The following is a 20,832-nucleotide window of genomic DNA, read 5'->3' on the forward strand; positions in this document are numbered from 1 at the left end:
GCCAGCAAGTCCTATGGCTCTAAGCCTAATCTGACCAACAATCTGAAAAATAGGGACAAATGTCTTACAACTGGAATAAGGCCTGAAGATGGAAACTCTCAAAAAAGGTTTTTGGGTCTGGGATATGTTATTTCAAAGCTGAAACGCAGTATACATACTCCCACTTCAGTGGTTAAAAAAGGTATTTTACTAAACCTTTTGACACATGCCTTTTGCCTAAAATTCAGGCAGTCTTCTCTAAAACCCAAGCCAGGATAAATTAATTTTCTTCCTCCATACTCCCTTAGCTCCCTGTAGTGTAATCAAGTGGCTATGATCTTTCATTGAGGTCATGATTTGAGTTTTATTCATCTCTGAACCATGAAGACTCACAATAGCACTTGGAATATAGTAGATGCTCACTAAATGTTTGTTGAATGGAGTAGCTTTTCATATGGAGAGCAAGGTGTTCATGGCATTCACTGTCCTCCTGAGTTAATGACTAGTCTGTTTAGCCTGGGTGAATCCTGCAGAGAAGAGCATTAGTTTAGGACTAATGATGGGATTTTTCACTTTCCCTTGGACTAGCCTGGGAAAAGCATGTGCAGCTCTTTTGAGAAACAGTTGAGCTAAGTTTCATGGGCACCCTTTGTAAATTACAGAAGTTCTATTTTGAGATTAAGGAATGATGATGACTTCAGCAGAAGTGTCCACCTGCTCCATTTTTTTCTCTGTTTACCTCTCTTCCTAGTGAGCAAAATAAATGCTGATCTGTGTAAAGGACCATCACGTACCTCAAAATATCCATTCCTTGATGTTGTTATGTATTTTACATTATTTTTGAGGATCAAATGAAAAACACTAAGTATGTGCTGAATAACTGGCTGCCCTGCCTAGTCAGTCCCTCAGGTTTAGCAGTCCAAGTGTCTTTGTCGAATTTCCAAAGCGTGCAAGAGGTTTATCATGAAAAGCAAATTGGAAAATGCTCCTGACCTTGTAAGGTGGTCTATTGCTCTATCAGGCCCTGGGAGGAGGTCTGACTCGGCCTGAAGCTTTTGGAACTCCTCCTGTTCCTTTCATTCTTCAAAAGGAAAGAGTACCTTAGCCTTTGAATGTTACCCTCTGGATTAGGGGAGGGGGAAATCTCCTTCTGAAGCATTAAATTACTGCAACCAGAAAGGAATAAACCAATCTTACGCTAAGCATTTTAAAACCCAATTCTGATTTCAAATACTTTCCTGTGAAAATAATACTTTAATGACATCTCAAGACCTAAATCTGCTATAATTAAAATATCAAATTATAATTACTGACCATAGAAAGCTATAAATGTTCAACAGAACAGGTAGATCAAGAGGGTATTGGGAATTCTGACCTGACTAGAGACGTATTTGAAGGTTTTGGACTAATAAGTAGTTTTCAATAGCAAGATTAGATTTTTAAAAAAGCAAAACTCTTTATGAATGCCTTTAGGGTGTATGTCTGTGAACATTAAACACCTTAGGATTACATGTCCTGCATAGAGGTGTGGTGTCATTGGCCACGTCAGAGAATGCATGGGGTTTAACTAACCTAACATTCTGATATTACGATGAGAATTACTATAATAAAATATACTTAACTTTAAAGCCTGTTGTAAAGGTAACAAATTTTCTCTTTGCAACCTACCAGTGTCTTAAGGTTATTGTTTTTGAATGCAACCTCACTCTCTGCAAATACAGGAAAACATTAATGAAGGAATATAAACATTCTGAGTTTGTATGCTCCATTAAAATTTTTTTCCAATCTTTAAATAGATAGGATAGTGAACAATATTTCTACATGACCAAACTATCCCTGATGAGAACCACTGGATTAAAAGACAGAGAGATGGCTTGAATAATGAAAAGATTATAAAAATCATACTTTGGTGAAATAAGGTTATGGGTAGGAGAAGGAAGAGAAAGACAAGAAGACACAGAGTAGACAAATTCATCAAGGCAATAAATATTGTCCTAAAACTCTGGGGCTACAGAAAAAACTTCAGTTTGTCATTGAACCTCAGCCTTGGTGAATAATTAGTATGTACTCACACACCCCGAAGAGATGTACACCGTCTGCACATATACCTGCAGGCCACATGTGTATAGACATACAAATTACATATTGAGAAAAGAACATACTTCTAAACTCTTTATCCATTCTCATTTAATAAGACAGTTCAATTTTATCAAAATATTGCAAACTTCACATCAACTCTTTTTAAAAATAGGTTTAAGTCAGAACTAATAAGATATGAAGCAAATACAACTGTCTGCTTCTGTCTCTCTCTGTGTCTCTCACAGGCTTCATAATGCAGGCGCCCAGTATTCTCAAGGTCTCTCATCACTTCCCTAAGACGTAATAATAATCTCAATAAAGATTTAGGTAAACTGTACACTGCTGTCAATGAGTGTCAATACTAATTCTGTCTCCTCTGCTTTAGAAAGATTTTATTTATTTATTTTTAGAAAGATGGGAAGGGAGGGAGAAAGAATGGGAGAGACACACTGATGTGAGAAGGAAAACCAATTGGTTGCTCCTTGCATGGTCCCCCAACCGGGAACTGGCCTGGAATCCGGGCATGTGCCATGGTAGAAAACTGAACCATTGACGTTTTGGTTTGTGGGAGGATGCCCAACTGACTGAGCCACACTAGTCAGGGCTGTTTCCTTTTCAGATATGTAAAAGAAAAAAATGTAGAAGACTGTTATTCTTTTATTTAAGTGCATGAGTGAAATTCTCAATCTCTGATTTTGAAAATTAAGGAATCAGCAAACCTTGGAAGAGAGATTCTTTTATTGGAGATGCCTTCCTCTGAGCCCCAGAAATCAGCCACTGTGGTGGCTCTGGCAGGCACAGAAGGCTACATTTACTGCTCCTACTTAGTTGTCTGTCACACCAGCTGGATGGATCTCCTGATCTACCCCACCATGCCCCTACTGTGGGTTAGAAAAAGCACCCAAGATCCCTACCAGAAAAGAATCAGAGAGAACAGACAGCATTTATTGCCTAAGCATGTCCAGGAAACAGGCTTAGGGTGGAAGAGTCAGGGCGGAAGATTATTCCTGTCACGATCATCCTCAATGCCTTGCGAAACCAAGGGTAAAACATGCCATATATGATGGGATTGAAAGTGGAATTGGAATACCCCAGCCAAAGGAAGATATTATACACATCTTCAGGAGTTGTGAAATTAATGAAAGGGTCTGTAATTGTCAGGAGGAAAAAGGGCAGCCAGCACAGCACAAACACTCCCATGACTATGCTTAAAGTCTTGGTGGCCTTGCTCTCTCTTTTGGATGATGCTTTCATTTTCCTTTCTGACCCAGCCTGTTTCCTCCCTGGACCCATGTGGATTTGCGTAGCATGCTTTCTGGCTACTGTGAAAATGTGTATGTAAATCCCCACCATTACTGTCCCAGGGACAAAAAAGGATATACATGGGGCCACAACCCCCCAGAACTTGTTAAATAGCAACACACACAAACCTGTGCAGTCAATGGCTGCAACAAAATCTTCTACACCAATTAAGTTTAATTCTGAGAACACCAGGCCAAAGGCAAAAAAGATGGGAACAGACCAACTGATGAGCAGAAAGACCTCTATGACAGGGATGGTAATTTTGTTGACATAATGCAAAGGGTCACACACAGCATAGTAACGATCCACTGAGATGAAGCAGAGGTGAAAAATGGAGGTGGTAGAGAGCATGATGTCACAGCAGCTGTGGACTTTGCACAAGAGATCTCCATAGTACCAGCAGGATTCGATGGAGCGGATCATACTGAAGGGCATGACCACACAGCCCAGCAGAAAGTCTGTGGTGGCCATGGAGAGGATCAGGAAGTTGGTTGGGGTGTGGAGCTGCTTGAAGTGAGTGATGGCAAGGATCACAACCAGGTTGCCCAGTATGGTCATCACTATAGCGCCAATCATGACCGTGTACATGGCCGAGACACTCAGCACAGACCTCACATTCCTAGGGCATGAGCTGTTAACCAAAGCAAAGCAGAGTTCTCCTTCTGGGGGCTTCCAAAGTGCAGGCGAATTCATTGTCTTGCTACCTCGGGTACTACAGGACTTTTTGTAAAAGTACTATGTTCCTCTCCTTTCTGTGAAAGAAAGGAAAGATGACAAAGGTCACTGGCAGCTTTTCAGAAAGGCCCATCTAGCTGCGATTCCAATCCCAGGTGGAACCCCACACTGGGCAGGAGTGTTGCTTTGATCCTGCCACTTAATACACAATATACTCACAACAGACACAAATATACACAACATACACAATATACACAAGGAAAACGTTTCTCTCTTCAATGTCAACAATACAGTTTTTAGAATTTAGGGCAATATGTGATATACTAAAAATATGTTAACGCCTACAATATTATACATGAAAAATTATATACATGAAAATAAAAGGGAAAATGTCTCAAGTGATATTTTCTATGAATCTCACAGTTTATCTCCTTTTATTCACCAGCACTTTCATGCATTCGAATTCAGGTTGATGTTGTCTTGTCCACAGATTTCGAGTCCCACACTGGAAACAAATTTGACATATAGGCCTGCTCATTGTTTAAGCTGCACTTTATAGAATTTATGCTGTTGCTCTTCAAATGTGGAATTCATGGAACTGACTCACTCAGAACATGACATGGGCTTGATTTGTCTTTCCAGCGCCAGGACTGGATGTGTGACTCTGATGACCACGGACAAGCATTAGTGAGATCTTGGGCCAGGATGGGGATGTGGACCTTGCCCCGAGAACAGATGAAAAGCCCCTGGTCTGTTGGGAAAATGAACCCACAAGCACGTCCCACCAGATTTAATTGGAAAACACATTAATGAGAATGCAGGTGCCTCTGACAGTAATATTTACAGGATTCGCTACGAGATCTCAACACTCTTTCCCGTGTGTATTAGATGAAATCTTATCAGTGCAGCACATTCCATTTGGTCTGGAGATAGTAATTTAATTCTCAGGTTAACATATTTTTTAGATATATTTTAACTGTAACACTAAACTATTACTATTAAGTTGAATTTGAGAAACGAAGACATAGAGAAATAAAATGTAAGAAGGACAAAGACTCATTTAACTTTCTCTTAAACTGTAGTCCATGGATTTGGAAACAGGGCACAAATTATATCATTACCACTCTGGTTTCTAGGCTCTAAGATCTTGAATATAATAAAGCTTTACATAACTACTTACCTTCTTTAATAAACTAACTTTATTCTGCCTTTTATCTTCTTTGCATTTGTGAATTAAAAGTTTTCTATTTAACTCTTTTTAATGTTCTTTTACACATTATCTTTAATAATAGCTAACAATGACCACAGAATTACTTAGGTACTTGCCACCCTACATACACAGACATAGCATTCTTTGTACAGAACACCACACCCTTGAGTAAGTACCTCATGGTTTAAGTTTTGTAGTTTAAAGTTTCCCTGAAACAATGATTTATTTAACTCTTAAGTTTATAAGAATTTTTTTTTATTTTCTTTTATTTTGGGGGGAAGAACATGATATGAAACGGTTGCTAGAAATTAATAGTATTATCTCATGTTTCTGATGTACCATTATATATAAAGGAAATACTTAAACTTCTAAATGTTATATTAAGATAAAAAGAGTAAGACATATATTTATTTAAAAAGTAGTTACATGTGTGAATTGCTAAGGTAATGTCAAAGGTAGCAATATTTTTAAGCCCACACCTTAAAGTTTTGACCCAAAATTATAAAAACAAGTAAGAAAATGCAAATATGACTGCTGGTCTACTACTTTGTTAAGAAAGCAGATTGTCATGAAATTAAATGCATTGTGTTTCTTATTTAAAAACTGAACAGAATAGAGATTCTTGTCCTTTGAATATTCAGTCTCACAAAAGATACAGGAATTTTTTCATAAAGCAAATAAAATTAAACCCAATTTCTCATCTCACTTTCATCATGGGACATTGCTAAGTTTTTTTTTCCTCTCTTTATCAATACCATTGCAACAAAGAATGAAATTAACAGCAACATTGTAAACAATCACCTAAGGAAAGCATGGAAAAATGTTAATTATTTTTGCCGGGAGGTAAAAATAAACTTTTGATAAGTTCTGTAAAAGAGCAAAAATTGCATTGTTTTTAGTTCAAATTTACTTCTTTAAGGGAAAAGATTACAGAGTCAAGACAGAGTAAGACACAAGGACTGAAATAATGATTTTGAAAATCTAAAAGTTCTTCAAAATTTCAAAGAGAAAAATGAAAAATGAATGCAATGACTTTTCCTCAAGGATTAGACACCTAAAATTTTACTGCTGTATATGCATTTCACTTCAATAAGAAGGAACATATTCAGCAAGCTCCATAATATGTTGTAAATAAAGTGGAAAATTACAGAAGGACAGATCATATCTGCTTCTTCAGGCATGATTTTTCTTCTCTTCCTGGTTACATGACTCAACCACTCCACCTCTTAGTCTTTCTCTGAAGACAAAGTTTTTATCTGGTTTTGATATATCTCACTTACACAGTAGTAGTTTCTTTTTAGTCAAGGTAGGTTGCTTATGAATTCGATTTAAGAAAGATCTGAGGTAGATCTTCCTCTCATCCACTCTTAACAATGATCCACATTTATTTTCCTAGATCAGTATTTTAAATTTGATTATTTTCACCATGCAAAAATATAAATCTATTTGACCGTTTCCCTCTTTAATATGTTCTCCCTTGGTTCCCAGAATTTGTTCTGCTAATTGGGCATTTTGGAGCTGAAACCACTGAGAGGTGACTGATCCTTTGTGCTCAAGTTTCTTACCACGCGAATGACCATTGTGTCCACTGCTGCCTTCCCTGCCGATTGCCCCTGAAACCCACTTGGGCCCCAGCTCTCACAGGTAGGCTCCTGGCAGGCTGTGCTGCCATCAGTTTTTATACACAGCGCGTGCCCCTGAGGCTGTATTACCTGAGTCCCCTGTCTGACAGGAGTGTCCTTTAACAACCTTCCATGTGCTGCCAGCAAAGAGATCACAGCAAGTCACCAGAGAATTGGCTTTGGGAGGATGGATCTGTTTATGTGCTATCATCATCCCCGTGACTTCCAAGGGATCATCCCATGGACTAGCCTCACACAGGCCAAAGTGGAAAAGAGTGAAAATATGAGAAAGAGGGAAGTGGGGGGAGGGAGGAAAGAAGGGAGGAAGGGAGACAGGCAAGCAGGCAGGCAGGCAGGGAGGAAAGAACAGAGGGAAGGAGGGAGGAAAGTTAGTTCAAATGCAGCAAATGCCCACTTCACTTATTACCAAATGCTAGATGTTTTCCAACAGTGGGCTCTTTGTCCCCTATGGAAAAGGTGCCTCGTCTATGTCTTTTCATTCGGATGGTATGCACAGTGATGTTCCTCCACACTTCAGTTCTCAGCCAGTAATTTCCTCAATAAAGGTATTAGCCTAAACAAAAAGCAATAAGAACCATGTTTCAAACCAACTGAATAAAAAGTGAAAACTGCTACCATCACGTGTCAGGAAAACATAGCAAGATGTCTCCAGTGGCAGATGCTGAAGCAAAGGAGTGGATGGGGAAAGGCTGAAGCAAGGAGCGCCAGGCTTCAGAAGACATTTGCTCTTTGAAAAAGTTTGTTACCCTCACTTCACTTTAAAACTGAATCTCAGCAAGAGGCAACTTCAGATTCCAGGTAATGTTTCAAAGGCTCAAAACACAATTCAAAAATGTTTTGCAAATGTTGAAGCTGTTATTGTCAATTTTGGTTTTAAGAAGAGTAAGGTTGGGGATTTCAAAAGTTCCCCATATGGCCATTGATGTTCTAATTACTTTTGGACAGATCAATCAGTCCATTCATTTTAGAATGCACTTGAAGAGGGCCTGACACTTTTAAACATAAATTTAGGGCTTATCCCTCACCCTGGTCCTTGAGTATGAATCCCCACTTGACCTCATTGGAGTTGGTTGAGTCTCATATCTCCTCCTACTACAAAAACACCATTTAGTAACTTCCCTGGAATAAAGTCTGCTTTATCATCTTTATATAAGTGTGATGAATAATTTTCTTCTAACACACATGCCATGAAATTGTTAGAATAGAAACACTTTATTCAGAAGTAGAGAAACAAATGAGACTTTTCAAAACAGGAACTGAGAGGAAGCCAAAAGTAGTAGAAGGATCAGTAGCCATGGAATGTCTTTCACTGCTGAAGTGGGGCAAGCCAATTCTTTGTATTTAAGTCATTTTTATTGTTATTCTATTACAGTTGTCCCAATATTCTCCCTTTTGCCCTCCTCCACCCAGCCCACCTCTGGCTCCAGCCTACCTCTCGTTCCCACAGTCAATTCCCACTCTGTTGTCCACGTCTGTGGGTCATTCATATATGTTCTTTGTCTAGTTCCTTCCCCTTCTTTCCACCTTTATCCCCCTTCCCCCTCCCCACTGATCACTTTCAGTCTGTTCCATGTTTCCATGCCTGTGGTTCTATAAGTGCCCATCAGTAAATGAGTGTATCAAAACTGGGGTACATTTACACAACAGAATACTACACAGCAGAAAGAAAGAATTCCTACTTTTCCAACAGCATGGATGGAACTGGAGAATATTATGCTAAGTGAAATAAGTCAGCCAATGAAAGATAAATCCCATATGATCTCACCTATAAGAGGGACAAGTCAATTTTAATTTCCTCAAATGTGAAGGTAGAGGCCAGACTGGATACTGTGCATGGTCTTCTGGACTCTCGGGAAGAGGGAGCCCGGCAGTGATTCTCAATCCCTTGTATCTCTGCCTGACATAGCCTAAGATGTTCTCCTCAAGGTCAGCAGTTAGACTGGATTAGTAAATACCCTTTGGTAACTGTGAAAATACTTGAATTATGCATCTATTATGCTCATTTGTTTTTCTACTAACAATGACAGGGAATGAAACTGTAAGGGTGTTGATGAGGAATAGTCCTTGCAGAATCTAATTGTCCTTCAGCACACAGATGGAGGCTGGGTAAGTTTCCATAGTTAGATCTAGGACATAGGGTGTCGGGGTATGTGGAAAGAAGGGCTTAGAAGAAATATAGGAAAAAAAAGCTGCAATTAAATTTTTCTATACAGTTTGAGCTGAAGCAGAACTTGTTTTTTTCTTTATCCTTCTCCACCTGGCCACTAAATGTGGGAACTCCTCAAGGCTAATCTTAAACCCCCATTTCTTTTCTTACATTCTCTCCCTAAGTGGTCACCCATGCCCTCTCTTTCATATGTTACTACATGCCAATACCTGCAGATCCACTTCTGCCCCAGACCTCTATAGGCCCTGTCTCTTAATTCCAACTATGTATTAAACATTACTAGGGTGTCCCAAATTCCCAACATGACCCAGACAGTACTCATGATCTTCCCTCCTCCCCCAAACCGGATTTCTCCGGGATGTCTTATCTACCCCACCTCCTATCTCGAAAGTCAGGAATCTATAAATCATGCTTGAAACTCCTCTCTTTATCACTCCGCAGGGGTGTCCAACCTGCGACCCAGGATGGCTATGAATGCAATCCAACACAAAATTGTAGATTTACTTAAAACCTTTATTTTGTTCATCAGTTTTCATTAGTGTTTGTATATTTAATGTGTGGGCCAATACAACACTTCTTCCTCTAGTGTGGTGGCCCAGAGATGCCAAAAGGTTGGTCACCCCCACACAGCCTACACATTACCAGGTCCTACTGGCTTTTTCTGGTGAGTATCTTGTGACTTTAGCAGCTTCCCTCCACTTCATCAGCATGTCCACAGTGTAAGCTACCATCATCTCTCTTCTGGACTTGTGGTAAGTAGCCTCCTGTCTGTTCTTATCAAATCTACTCTTGTTCTCCTCTTATTGCACAGTCTTTACACCAAAGGCCTTTCAAGCAAGTCATCTGATTCCACTCTGCCTCACTGCACCATCCCTCACTCTCTATGGGCCCAAACTGAACCTAGATTCGGGAACAGCCTGCTCTCCTTCTCCTCCTCCTTTTCTCCTCCCACAACTCAATCCCAGGCACGAGGAGATATGCACATGATTGTTACTGTACTCTCGCATGTTCCAATCTATGAAATGATGAAAGGTTTTGTTTGTCTTTTAAAGTTTCACAGAAAAATTGCTGGAAAGACTTTCACCAAATGTCAGTGATCTGTCTTGAATCATAGGCATTGCACTGCAGATGGAATTTACTTGGTGGGACCCTAGGCAACTTTCAGAGAAAGTGGTTAAAACAGGTAAGAGGCCTTGTGATTGCAGGCCAGTGGTGTAGACATACCACACAGATGAAGAAGCTAGAGATGGAGGGAAGAGAAAGTCATTTCAAACGTAAGCCACAAAGTAAAAAATCATAAAGACAAAAGTTCCAATTGCCTATGATGATTTATTTAATCTACTGCTTCTCCTATGAGCAGCTCTTTCTAGTGAGCTTCTGGGTGTCAGGAAATAACTGAGTAATTTACACAATGATTGTGGAAAATTCTTCCAGCCCAATGATGAGGCGGGCTGTTAGTTGGTAGTAAGGAAAGTCTGATGGATTCCTTTAGGGACTCCTTTGTGGGCTCACAGGTCATAGTGTACTTCCCTTTTCTGGATTCCTAGAAAGGAATCAGAGAGGAACCAAAATGACTCGTACTTTATGTTTTTATTCTTATGTTGGTCTTTAGTTATTTCAGCTGTATAAGTCAAAGGCAACCTATTTTACACTAAAGTATATATTTCTTTTGTACATTTTTCTTATCAGTCAGAGGTGAGTGTTGATAATTAATAAATGACTGATTGATTGTTTGATTGGCTGATCAAAGATACTGAATGTTGCTCTTGTGCAGAATCCAGAAAATGTATCTAGGTCACTGGAATTTAATAAAATAATATTGGCTGTGATCTGGGAATGTAATATATGTGCTTCAGGGCAAATAATAATAGCCTCGTTTTCAATATTCCATTCAGTTTTTAATGTTTTTTTTAAATTAATGTGTTTCAGGAAACAGATTTGCATTTTCTGAATGGGAGCTAAATATTTTTCCTGACACTATGTACTTGAGAGCATTCCGGAACCATGGATAAAAGAATCCGTGAATGAGGGGGTTGCAGGTGGAGTTGAAGTACCCAAGCCACACTAAAAGATCAAGTGTTATTATGGGAGTAGAGTAGTCTAAATATGGGTCAATCAAAACAGCAAGAAAACAAGGCAGCCAGCAAGCTAGAAACACCCCCATTACTATACCCAGGGTCTTGGCTGCCTTCCTGTCCTTTTTCTTAGATAGATGTTGTTTCATTTCCCTCTTTGTGTTTTTAGGCATGTTGCTGATAACTCGAGCGTGTTGTTTGGAAACGATAAAAATTTTGCCATAAATACCGACCATGATGGAGCCAGGAGTAAAGAAACATGTGGTGAACAATATCGTCCCCCAAAACTTGTTAAAAGTAAGTGCACAGAAGTTGAAACAAGCAACAAGGATCTCATAGCTCCGCATACCCGAAACATTGGCCTCAGACAGAACCAAACTGAAAGAAAAAAGAGCTGGGGCCGACCAGCAGAATGCCAGCAGTCGCTTTATCGTGGAGGTGGTCATGGTGGCTGTGTAGTGTAAAGGGTAGCACACGGCAAAAAACCGATCAACAGCGATGCAGCAGAGGTGGAAAATGGAGGTGAGGCTGAGCATCATGTCAAAGCTTGCATGGAATTTACAAAAGCCATCCCCAAAATACCAGCAGCTCTCCACTGATCGCACCATGCTGTATGGCATAATGACAAAACCCAGCAGGAAGTCTGTGGTTGCCATGGAGAGTATCAGAAAATTTGTGGGAGAGTGAAGCTGTTTGAAATGCGATATGGAAATCATTATAACCAAGTTTCCAAAGACAGTGATAGCCATGGCCGCAGTCATAATGGAGTACATGATCACTCGGACGTGAAAGGGGCGGTTGGTGGGAGGACAGGTTTTATTTCCAGGTTTGGGACAGCTGGCCACGTCTTCGGGAATATAAGGTAGATCCATGGTGCTTTATCTTTTCCGGTTCTTTGCTAGGGAGGTGAATCAGTGTTTCTTCTCTTCTTAAAGTGTGTCCAGTAATTTTCAGCTCCTGTAAAGTTCAAAGTCACTTGTTATTAATTCATTTCAATTATAAACTATTTAAGTATTTTAAATTATATGAATTGTGCTTCCTTTCTGAGTTATTTGCTGCATTAGAAAATTAAAACTCTCATCTCTGCTTACCTTTCCTGCTTTATTCTACTTCATCTTTTTCCATATATTCATTCAACATTGGTCTATTTACTGACTAATCTACTCTGGTAATGTACTGGAAGTTCTTCAAGAGTTTATTCCACTTTTATGAGATATCGAATACAGTCAAACTCGTAGAAGCAGAGAATACAATAGAGGTTACCAGGGGCTGGAGGGTGGGGAAATGGGCAGTTTTGTTCAATGGGTATCAATTTCAGCATTGTTAGATGAATAAGTTTTTGAGATCTGATGTACAACATAGTGCTTAGAGTTAATAATATGATATTGTGCACTTCAAATTTTGTTAAAGTGAGGTAAGTGTTCTAACCACACATACACCTGTGAAAGAACACAAACACAAGGAAACTTGGGAAAGTGTTGGATATGTCTATTACTGTGATTATTTTTATTGTGATCATGATATCACAGGTATTTGCACATGTCCAAATGATGCAGTTCTTTGTCTATCAATGATACCTCAGTAAAGCTATTTTTAAAAAAGAATTTGTAATCTGCTTTCACACTGATCAACCACTTCCCCCGAAACTTCTTTGAAGTAGAATAAGCTAACATCTCTTTCACCATCAAAATACTTAATCCATGAAACCTAAGTGAAACCACAATGTTTTTCTCTGTGCATTCTTTCAATGACTTAAAATCTTCATTTGTAAAAAGCCTACACACATGGCTATTGAAATATACAGAAAGCCATGTACCTGTGGGCTAAACCATGCACCTGGGTCAATGCCTCATAGCTTCTCTACTCTCTACTCCTTCTACTCTTCATTACCCTCCCCTGTATTTCTGGAATCTTCTCACTTATCTGAGATTCTAACTAGAGGAGCCAAGTTACATACTCCATCCCCCAGTGAGTCACAGGGTTATGAATTTCACACTCAAGGACCGGGGACAATCAAACCTGATGAGAGTCTTGTTGGTCACAGGCATGTCTCTTTGATAAGCTGCCATGAGGCCAAAAACTTGTCCATCTTGTTTACCACTGGATTCTCAGTACCTTAGTTAGTGCTTGTACCAGGCCCTGGACACATATTTTTCAATGAGCAAACATATGAATAAATGGCAAATTATGGTCATTTTTGAAAATCTGCATTGTTCTAATAAAAGCAATTGGTTCAATGTGCTTGAAATTTTGTTACAAACAAATGGACCTGTTCAACAAGCACAGTTAATGAAAATGGCTTTGCATATTAAATTGCTTTCTGATGCTGCTATAAAATAACCTAGAGTAGCAGTTAGACAAGGAGAGCCAAGAGATTTGCCCTAACGTGTTTCACTGATCCTTTAGGCTAGTAAGAAGGGAGCTGAAGATGCCAAGTCCAGGTAGAGCTACAAAGGTAAAAGAAAAAGAACGCTGCACTTGGGAGGTGGTGGCCAAGAGCCCCCTTGGTGTTTTATGAATGTGTTAAGATGCGGGGATAGGCTTTCTTTTGTCTCCGATTCAATGCTTAGCACCTTCCCTACCACTTAGGGGAGCTGGGATTTTTTCCCAGCTGAAACTCACACATTCTCAAAAATGAAAGAAAATACTGTGCTGGAGATCACAGGCTTACAATTAAACTTGTACAGAATTTAAGTCCATGAAGACACATGCAGTTAAAGCATGTTACAGCCCCGGAAACTCTGCCACACCTCAATTGCCCGTATGATCTTCATTGTCACAGCCATGGCATCGACACAGCCTCACATGGGTGTTGCACACAGGTAACTGCTCGAATTGTTTTTCAGGATTGGAAAGGTTCTATGAGGTTTTTCAACCTGAGATCAAATCTTCCACTTTGCACACTTATATTTATATAAGGGGAACTTCATACACTTTTGGAACTGGAAAGTACCTCAGATAGAATGTTTACCAAGATTTATTATGTGATGCCGGTTCCAGCCCCATGGCTAGGTTACATTTCACAGTATGGCTCTGAAATCAGGCAGACCTGTGTTTCATTAAAGTGTCCCTGAGCTTTAGGCTTCCCCTCATAAATTAAAGATAATATAGCCTACTTTGAACATCTGATTTGGAGATCAGGGGCAACAGAAGAAAATGTGGCATCTATCTGCTAAGCACCCACCGAAGCACACATTAACCAGATTTAAAAACCGTATTCTTATTTACAAATAACCTTTTGTTCCATAACTTTCTCATAGACACTATGGCATTCCCTTCAGTTTTGCCCTTTGTTGAGTCTTGCATGTAATCTGTTATGTTGCACATAGCCTCCATGACATTGCCAGTTTTGTATGTAAAATGTTCAAATATTAATTATTTCTCATTAAGATCTTTTCCTTTCCCCCCTCATGTTTCCATTTCAAGCACTGAGTGATAAAATAAGTTGGAATATCTCCAGTCATAAAAATTTGCAAGTCAGATTTTCAGTGCAAGATTATATCATGGAGCTAAGATTTATCAAAGAGCAAGTTCCATGGGCTGAACATACTTATTTCTGCAGGAGGAAGAGTTGGCCCAGCACAGCGAACTCTAGGTTCAGATTTTCATTTTCATAGCCTGAAAATAGGAATGGCATATGAAGATGAAGTAGAAAGCAGAAGCTTACAATCCACGGTTCTAACAGAAGGAGGCAAATATAGTCACATGCTCTCATAAGGTACCAACTAGCACAGTGCCACCGTTGCTATAAAACATGTTCCCGTCTTCTAGCACTGCGCTCTACAGGTAAAGTTCCCATTACCACCTCTGCGTGTATATATGGACAGACACATAAATTAATCCAAATTATGATTTCTTGTTACTTTTGTTTGTTGAAAACATCAGATAAGAAGGATCCGCAAAGGCAAATATGAGCAATTAGTGTAACATGCTGATTCAAATTAAGTATAATAAGAAGTAAATTTTAAAGTTTTTCTATTTGAGCACAAATGTGGATAATGTTCATAAATAATATGCTTTCTTTTTTGCCTTAAATTCTGATTTCCCTGTGCTTGTTGAATTTAAGGCTAAAATCTAAAATATGTTAGCTGATTCAATAATTGCTTAAGAAAACCACATAAAATTTGAAACTATCTTCTCTGACCTCTTCTGAATACCTGCTCAGGGTGTGCTAGGTAGAAGGACGAGTTTCTTAGCAAAACCAGCACCCATTGAAAGACCTGGAACTAACATTAACACTGATTATTGCATCATTTCTCTTCCCACAGTTCAGAAGAAAATGTCAAATTCTACATAATCTATTTAACATTGATCTTAAAGTCTAGGTTCTTAAATATAAATTCCATTTTTAAAGCCCCAACATTATTCTAAGCCTAAAAGCAAATGCCATCCAAAGAGAAAATTGGTATTAACTTTAATTAAACTAATTAAATAAAAATAACAGTGAGTGCAATTTGCTGAATGATTTCCAAATTTAGACTAGTATCATATTACAAATCCATAAATGGTATATGGAGTATAATAGAAAAGATAAGCAATGGCTTGACATTTATGAAAATTCACTGTATTGTACTTTTTGTCTATTCTCTAATTTCTAAACAGATAATAGTGAATATTTAAAGACTACAATAACAAAGACTACTTCAAGACATTTTAGGAATAAAAGTGAGTTATTTTACTCACTGAGAACTGAAAACTGAGATAATTAAAGAAACTGACTTCTCCTATAAATCTTCTTTGTAACTACTTATACTAATTTATACATTGAGACATCAAAAAGTAAAAATAGTGTCTGGCATGTAAAAACATTTATTCCAAATAGCTCACAGTTCATAAGTGAGCCTTATAAAGCCACATGGCAGTTGGCAGGGGCAGAGATGACATCTTGAAACTGTTGTCCTCCAAAAAGCAGCTGGGAGAGAGCGACAGTAAACGCTCTCCAGAGCAGGGAGAGCAACCTCCATTTCAGACAGCAGGGGCAGAGAGGAGAGTGAAAATTAAAACCAAAGCGAAGCGTCATTGTTGTAATGAGCTATAAACTACAGCATTATTGGAAAACTAGAAGAGAAGAATCTTTACTAAAACTAAGTACCAGGGAATGTGTTAGAAGTAAGTGGCTAAAAAGGAATTGATTTAAATAAATCTTTTTATCAAGACTACAGGTATAGGGTGGGGCAAAAGTAAGTTTACAGTTGTTTGTATGGAAAATAATACAATAATTAATAAACAGTAATCCAAGAATAAACTCTGTGTTTTGCGTACTCACAACCCTAAACCTACTTTGGCCCCACCCTGTAGTTTTCTTTGGTGGATACAGTGGACAGGACCTGGGACAACATACCTAGCCAAAACTTTATGAATGTATCTTTCAGCATCTGTTTGCATGGAAACCACGGCTGCGGCCTTTCTTCCCTTCAGTCTACAATACTCCAGCCACCCTTGTCCACAGCGGGCTCTCTATTGCCCTACAAATGCCCACTCTGCGGCTCGGCCAGCTCCCTTTTCTCCACCTGATTGTCAGCCCTTTCATCTACGCATGTCAGGGCTCAGCTCACGTGCCATTTCTTTCCAGAAACCATTTTTGACTCTCCCAGTTGGAGAAAATCTCATACTATTACAGGCTGTTGGGGGAAGTCAAAGGTTCTAGAGACAGGAGTTTCCATTTCCTCATTTTGTAGCTGACTTTGCTTTCAAATGCCTTGGTTCTTTCTTCTGGCACAGCACTTTGTAACACTGCCTTATCTTTGCCATAGGTGTCTCAAGAAATTTACAGTTACTGACATAACATCCCATTGATTATCTAACCTTTGAAATATATAATATACATAGCAGGGAGGCAGTTGATTTAAATGGAAACAAATTAACTCTAACACACCATGCATTTAGTCTTATTGTATTAGAGACATCTGGTTGGAAAAGACAAAAATATTAGGAAAAGAGTAAATGTTGCCTAGAAAGTAGCTAATAACCCCCTTTAAAACAAACAGCATTTCAAATGACACCTACTCAACATAAAAATAATGGGTGTCAAAAAATAAACTCAAGATGGAGAAAAGACTTAAATATAAGTTGTAACACCATAAAAGTCCTTGAGGAAAACATTGGCAGGAAAATCTCAGACATTCCACACAGCCACATCCTCACAGACATGTCCCCTAAAGCAAGGGACATAAAGGAAAGAATAAACAAATGGGACCTCATCAAAATAAAAAGCTTCTGCAAGGCTAAAGAAAACAGCACCAAATTACAAAGAGAACCAACAGTATGGGAAAACATATTTGCCAATGATACCTCAGACAAGGGCCTGATCTCCAAAATATATAAAGAACTCACACGACTCCACTCCAGGAAGACAAACAACCCAATTAAAAAATGGGCAAAGGACTTGAACAGACACTTCTCCAAGGAAGACATACAGAGGGCCCAGAGACATATGAAAAGATGCTCAGCCTCACTAGCCATCAGAGAGATGCAAATTAAAACCACAATGAGGTACCATCTCACACCAGTCAGAGTGGCCAGCATAAACAAATCCACAAACAAATGTTGCAGAGGATGCAGAGAAAAGGGAACCCTAGTGCACTGTTGGTGGGAATGCAGACTGGTGAGGCCACTGTGGAAAACAGTATGGAATTTCCTCAGAAAACTAAAAATGGAACTGCCCTTTGACCCAGCAATTCTGCTGCTGGGATTATACCCTAAGAACCCTGAAACACCAATCCAAAAGAACCTGTGCACCCCAATGTTCATAGCAGCACAATTTACAATAGCCAAGTACTGGAAGCAACCTACGTGCCCATCAGCAAACGAGTGGATCCAAAAACTATGGTATATTTACACAATGGAATTCTACGCAGCAGAGAGAAAGAAGGAGCTTATACCCTTTGCAACAGCATGGATGGAACTGGAGAGCTTTATGCTAAGTGAAATAAGCCAGGCATTGAGGGACAAATACCATATGATCTCACCTTTAACTGGAACATAATCAACAAAAGAAAAAAGCAAACAAAATACAACCAGAGACATTGAAGTTGGGAACAGTCTAGCAGTGGCCGGGGGGAGTGTGTTGGGGACAGTGGGAAGAGGGGATTGCAGGAACTATTATAAAGGACACATGGACAAAATCGGGGGGGATGGTGGGGGTGGGGGAGGGAGATGGGTTCAGCTGGGGTTGGGAGGAGGGAAGGGGAGAAAAGGCATACAACTGTAATTGAATAACAATAAAAATTTTAAAAATAATAATGGGTGTCTTAAACTACGTGAAGGGTACATTTCCACTGTGTCATTCCAACTGTTCCATACATGTATGAAATAACTAAGGTTGTGGGGTAACTACTGCTACTAAAAGCTGGAAGCAACATTATGATCCAGGTCCTCTGGCTCCTGTCTCAGTCAAGCTCTCACCACCCCTTACCATCTCCAAACAACTCATTTCTGATGGATTTGGGCAACAGGAAAGTCGATGGTGTTATCTGCTGATAGTTTCTCCCATCTAGCCCTTGCTAATCAAAATATGGTCCATAGACCAGCCACAACATCATCTGGGAACATTTTTGGAAATGTAAAAAACTGTAAAAACTCAGACCCATCCCAAAATGTACTTTTTAGCAAGATGTCTAAATATTTTGTATGCCCATTGAATTCAAGAACAGTTCTTGCCAAGAGAAAAATGTCATTTTTAGGTTGGGCACTCTTTGTGTCTGAAAGGAGTGAATAACCTGAGGAACAGAGAGAAACAGGATATCTTAAGTAAGTGCTGTGTGCAAGAGAAAAAAAAAATACCCCAAATCAAATATGTAGTGTCTGACAGTGAATGAAGTAGTATATAACAAGTCTTTAAATTAATATATAATATTAAAGCAAAGAGTACATTTTAACATTATTGAAATTCTAAAGTAACTTACATTTACTAAATCGTGTCCTTCATAGTTCTTGTACTTTGCAAAAACACTTTTTATATTGTCACTACATAGAAATTTATAAATTGCAAACAAATTTTGATGAAAATTTAAGAACTTTCTTTCACTTAAATGTAATAATAATTATTTTTCAGTTAGAAAAAAAACCCCTACCTTCTCCACTTCATCCTATTTGTAACAATTTCTGGTTCTCTTTAAAATTTCATTATTACTGTTCAATTATATTGAAGAGAATAATTTAACAATTTAAAGAAAAGGATAGTACCTTTCCAGTTGTTTTTATTGACCCCAGTACCTTTCCTCTCCTGAAGAGCTAGTTGTGAATCAATGCATCTCTTCTGGTGGCTTTGCAGGCACCAGGTCGGGAAATTCTGAAAAGTGTAATGTTGAGGATTAACATGTCTGATTCATATACACCTGCCTCTGCTCTCAAGAGACCTGGAGTGGAGAATTCAGATCCAGGAGCTCCAACAGAGGAACAAACTGCAGAGCCCCAGTGGAATTGCTCTTTTAAACTCTCTTTCCTGGAGGTAATTGAAATATTCTTTGTATTTTTAATGTCCCAAGTACTTTTCAGTTTCTTTCTCCAAATAAAGGACAACAAAGTATAGTGACTGCATTGTCACTTGGTTTCCACTCTAGGAAGATAAGGTACTGAAATATCTCTGTAGTGAAAGTGCATAGACATTGTAGGCTAAATTAATGCTGGCTGATATCCAAAGGGGGAACAACTGTCTGAACTATGAAAGATTTCTGTTTACACTTTGATTCCCAAATGTAATGAAAACCTTTTGTGGGGGGACAGAAGCATTTATTTTTTACTTCAGTGATTTGTACTAGTTTGACAAAAATCCTTAGTTGAAAATAAAAAAGAGGACAAAAACCCCAAGGGTCACAAATCTTCAAAATACTAGTTCAGTAAATGACACCGAGTGAGAAGCCACAGGAGCTGGGTTCTAGTCCTGCATCTGTAGTCAGTGGTACGACCGGGGATGAAAGGCGCATGTCCCCAGGTTCATTTGCATCATCTCCACCTCCCTATAAAACTCTGGGTGTGGAGAGGAGACATTACGAACTCTGGGAGATAAAGCAAGATGAAGGATGGAAGGCAGAATGTTCACGGGAGGCGGGGTCACGCCTTCACTAGCAAGCTAGGCAGGTGACTGCTCTATGAAAATATAAAGGGCCCTGAAAAGGGAGGGATACTGAGCAGAGCCTTACAGAGGAGCTAGTGCTACGGTGTTTGAACGTGCAAACAGGACTCTAACACAAAGAGAAATACTATAAGAAACTTTATTGTCTGCACATAAAACTGCCAAATTATTATTTCATCTGTAAGCACCTGCACAAACAATAACCTCCGTCACAGATTGTATCATCCATTCAAAAGCACAGTCATGAACTCCTTTCCAACATATGCCAACTGGCAACCTTACAGCAAGCTCTTTTGTTTTATTTTCTAAAGTCATATAGTAATGAATTGAGAGGTAAATTTAATAAACACTAACTCAAAATAATTCTACTTCATAATAAGTCTAAAATCTATCTTACTCATTTCTTAGCAATTGGTCTTTTTTTTTTTTAAAAAAAAGTCTTTATGCATGTGCATGTTTGAATACCAAAACAGAATCACTTCTTTAAGAAGAATTACCAAAAAAATACTCTTTATTATCTAATACGCCACATTAGTTCTCATAAAACCACCTGCCTTTAATTTGTCTGCTCTTGAAAAATCTGTTCTCGCATTTATATCGTATTTGTAGTCTCTTTCACCATCTCAAAG

General features: G+C 38.9%; 2 protein-coding genes and 1 long non-coding RNA gene across 9 annotated transcripts in view; 1 reads left to right on the plus strand and 2 right to left on the minus strand.

Annotated features, from left to right (window-relative positions):
* Positions 1 to 2,371: 2,371 nt before the first annotated feature.
* LOC112297370 (trace amine-associated receptor 4) lies at positions 2,372 to 7,010 on the minus strand. 2 transcript variants are annotated; one of them, XM_045188777.2, is made up of 2 exons: positions 6,958 to 7,010; positions 2,372 to 4,112 (listed from the first exon to the last, which is right to left on the minus strand). In XM_045188777.2, the coding sequence occupies exon 2, from the start codon at positions 4,051 to 4,053 to the stop codon at positions 3,010 to 3,012; it is 1,044 nt and encodes a 347-aa protein (XP_045044712.2). In that variant the 5' UTR covers positions 4,054 to 4,112; positions 6,958 to 7,010; the 3' UTR covers positions 2,372 to 3,009. The 2 variants fall into 2 exon arrangements, with proteins under 2 accessions (XP_045044712.2, XP_024407945.2); XM_024552177.3 differs by lacking the exon at positions 6,958 to 7,010 and adding an exon at positions 6,811 to 6,891.
* On the plus strand, positions 4,217 to 7,680 carry LOC123478841 (uncharacterized). The gene is made up of 3 exons (XR_008425575.1): positions 4,217 to 4,856; positions 6,734 to 6,889; positions 7,434 to 7,680. It is a non-coding gene; the product is annotated as an uncharacterized lncRNA (long non-coding RNA).
* Positions 7,681 to 10,231: 2,551 nt separating this feature from the next.
* The window catches only part of LOC112297372 (trace amine-associated receptor 3), a 43,642-nt gene continuing 33,041 nt past the window's right edge, over positions 10,232 to 20,832 (minus strand). For 4 of the 6 annotated variants that reach the window (XM_071219631.1, XM_071219634.1, XM_071219635.1 and 1 more), the window contains exon 2: positions 10,232 to 12,087. In XM_071219631.1, coding sequence (XP_071075732.1) covers positions 10,971 to 12,002 — 1,032 coding nt within the window. In that variant the 5' untranslated portion in view covers positions 12,003 to 12,087 and the 3' untranslated portion in view covers positions 10,232 to 10,970. Of the gene's footprint in view, positions 12,088 to 19,314; positions 19,421 to 20,832 lie in introns of all 6 variants that reach the window. The other 2 variants (XM_071219633.1, XM_071219632.1) reach the window with 2 other exon arrangements.

Source organism: Desmodus rotundus, chromosome 11, assembly GCF_022682495.2.
Source record: "Desmodus rotundus isolate HL8 chromosome 11, HLdesRot8A.1, whole genome shotgun sequence".
NCBI classification, from domain to species: Eukaryota; Metazoa; Chordata; class Mammalia; order Chiroptera; family Phyllostomidae; genus Desmodus; species Desmodus rotundus.

Excerpts from the sequence above, each read along its gene's own strand:
- LOC112297370 (XM_045188777.2), bottom strand. The coding sequence starts at position 4,053 with ATGAATTCGCCTGCACTTTGGAAGCCCCCAGAAGGAGAACTCTGCTTT.